The sequence below is a fragment of the Myodes glareolus genome, chromosome X, assembly GCF_982192425.1.
Source record: "Myodes glareolus chromosome X, mMyoGla1.1, whole genome shotgun sequence".
NCBI lineage: Eukaryota > Metazoa > Chordata > Mammalia > Rodentia > Cricetidae > Myodes > Myodes glareolus.
The window spans coordinates 94358237-94361121 of record NC_142053.1 but is presented as its reverse complement, the minus strand read 5'-3'; the positions used below and the strand labels follow the sequence as shown (position 1 = coordinate 94361121).

The following is a 2885-nucleotide window of genomic DNA, read 5'->3' as shown; positions in this document are numbered from 1 at the left end:
CCAGGATCAAAGGAGACACAGAGCAAGGGACCATAAGGGCAATTTCAGAGCTCAGTCCTTGGTTTTCTCTAACAGGGAATCTTAATGTCGAGGACTGGGAACAAATTAGGGCTGATCTACGTGTTGCACAGAGAGAACGGGGAACTAAAGCCGTCCCCCTGGCTATCTTTTCACTATGGCGCCTTATCAGAGATGCCCTTCTTAGTGAAGATGTTGTAGTGAAGGAACAGTTAGAAGTTTTGAATAAAACCCTTGAGGAAATTCAGAAAGTAGAATCTGTGGGCTCTATCAGGAGTTTTGAGGATCAAGAAATCAAAAATATTGAGAATTTAGAAGCAGAAGAGGAAAAATTAGAAGGCAAAATCGCACTTCTGACCAAACAGCTAGAGAAGGAGGAAGACAGGGCCGCTAACCGAGATGCCCCTATTAGACCTCCTCTACAAAAAAACATTTTCTAGCACACCAAACCGTTGTGCTGCAGCTCTCACCACTGTAAATCAGGAGGCGGGAGCTCGAGAGTTTTCAAACAGGCCTGATAATCTCGGTAGAGGTAGGTTGGTCTATCCTGCTGAAAGAACTCTTGGCCAGCAAGTACTTAATATCAGACAGCCTGACTCTCTGACCTTTAATATGGCCAAGCAATTAAAGGAGGCGGTTGTTGCTTACGGTGCTCATGCTTCCTTCACTGTGACATTGTTGGAGTCCTTTGTTAAACTCAACCTTACACCCAACGATTGGGTACAACTTTGCAAGGCCTGTCTCTCTGGGGGTGAATTTTTACTGTGGAAGGGTGATTTGTGAAAGATTTGCAAGGAAACCGTGTGGCTTAATGCCACTGCCAGTTTCTCCCAGCATGACCTTGATGTGTTACTTGGTGAGTGTCAATGTTCTGGCCTCACAGCGCATACCACTTACGATCCCGCAGTTTGTGCCCTAGTGGCTGCTGCTGCGATAAAGGCCTGGAAATCTCTACCGGTTGAAGGATCAGGAGAACTACTCTCAAAAATTGTACAGGTACCTACAGAGTCTTATTCTGCATTTGTAAACCGCCTCTTAGAGGTGGGCAGTCGTACCCTTGGGAATATTAGTTCTTACTTGCCAGCAGTAAAGCTATTAGCCTATGAAAACACTAACAGGTCTTGCCAAGAAGTTCTGCTCCTGCATAGAAACAAGGACCTGGATGATTTTATTCATCTGTGCAGAGGCGTAGTTCCTTCTACTGTGGTGGGGCAGGTGGTCACTTCTGCCCCTAGGGAGGTTGCAGCCAAGACTGGATCAAAAAATTGCTTTCAGTGTGGGAAGTCCGGGCATATTAGAAAAGACTGCCCAGCTATTAAAGGAGTGGTTAATTCCTCCAGGAGTAGCCCTGGTCTCTGCCCCAGATGTCAGAGAGGAACGCACTGGGAAAGCAACTGCTGGTCTAAAACCGACAGTCAAGGCATTCCCCTACTCGTGTCAAAAAACAGGAGAAGGGGCCAGCCTCGAGCCCCGAAAATGCAAGCATACGGGGCTGTGAACACAGCAGACGCATGGATCAGGTTCCTTCCTCAAAGAAGCACCTCACTGTCTGCGACCTTGCCCGAAGCACCCCAGGAGGTGCAGGATTAGCTCTTTGAGCCTCTGCCTGGGCAGTGTTAACCCCACAAATGGGGGTGCTAGCATTAGGGACTGGAGTGTTTGGTCCCCTTCCAGAAAACTCAGTAGGGTTAGTACTGGGCAGAAGCAGTTCTGTGCTTAAGGGAATTAAAGTTTTGCCAGGTATTATAGATAACAGTCATTCAGGAGAGATCAAAATTATGGTGGAGACCACTGTGGGGGTCCTTGTCATCCCCTGTGGGGAGAGGATAGCCCAACTGGTTCTCCTGCGCAGTTTTCACTCTGCTAATCCTTTAAACAAACAAGCACGAGGAGAGGAAGGGCTTGGCTCTGGTATCTCCCCTGGGGCATTCTGGGTCGCTAGCCTCAAGGACAGCCCCACTCTCACCTTAACCATCTGTGGAAAGAAATTCACGGGTCTCCCTGACACCGGGGCTGACTCATTCGTGGTTGCTAAGAAACATTGGCCCGCTACCTGGCCCCTTCAGCTGGCATGCTCTGCGTTACAGGGGGTCGGTGTAGCCAGCTCCCCGGAGTGCAGCACGCAATACCTTGATTGGGAGGATGACAAGGGCCACGCTGGCGTTTTTAAACCTTATGTTCTAGAACACCTTCCTCTTAACCTATGGGGAAGAGATGTGTTACAGGCTATGGGAGCGGTGCTGACCACGGAACCCGTGCGGCGCATGCTAGCTAGTCAGGGCTTTGTCCCTGGCCGAGGTCTGGGAAAGAATCTTCAGGGAGATGTGCAGGCCTTAGCCGATAAGAACTTGGTCCAGCAATTGCCTGAACAGCGTGCAGGGCTAGGAAATTTTTCCTAGGGGCCATTGCAGAGCAGCCAGATTATATACCTATTAAATGGAAAACTGAAAAACCTGTGTGGATTTAGCAATGACCACTGAGTAAAGAGAAACTACTGGCTGCTCAGACCTTGGTTCAGGAACAGCTGGAGGCAGGGCATATAGTGCCCTCCACCTCCCCCTGGAATACACCTATTTTTGTTGTTAAAAAGAAATCAGGTAGATGGAGGTTGTTGCAGGATCTTAGAGCTGTGAATAATTGCATGGAAATAATGGGTAGCACACAACCAGGTTTGCAACAACCGGTGGGTATCCCTGCAGGATACCATCTGCTAGTTATTGACCTGAAGGATTGTTTTTTCACCATTCCCCTGCATCCAAAAGATTCTGATAAATTTGTTTTTAGTGTGCCTTCCACAAATCTTGTAGAACCTTTCAAACGCTACCAGTGGAAAACCTTGCCACAAGGAATGTCATGTAGTCCGGTGT

The 2885-nt window shown here is 48.4% G+C and overlaps 1 protein-coding gene across 1 annotated transcript; it reads left to right on the top strand.

The window, feature by feature from the left end:
• Nucleotides 1–1796: 1796 nt before the first annotated feature.
• Nucleotides 1797–2417, top strand: LOC146889112 (endogenous retrovirus group K member 6 Pro protein-like). The gene has a single exon (XM_085685157.2). The coding sequence runs from the start codon at nucleotides 1797–1799 to the stop codon at nucleotides 2415–2417; it is 621 nt and encodes a 206-aa protein (XP_085541283.1).
• Nucleotides 2418–2885: the final 468 nt, after the last annotated feature.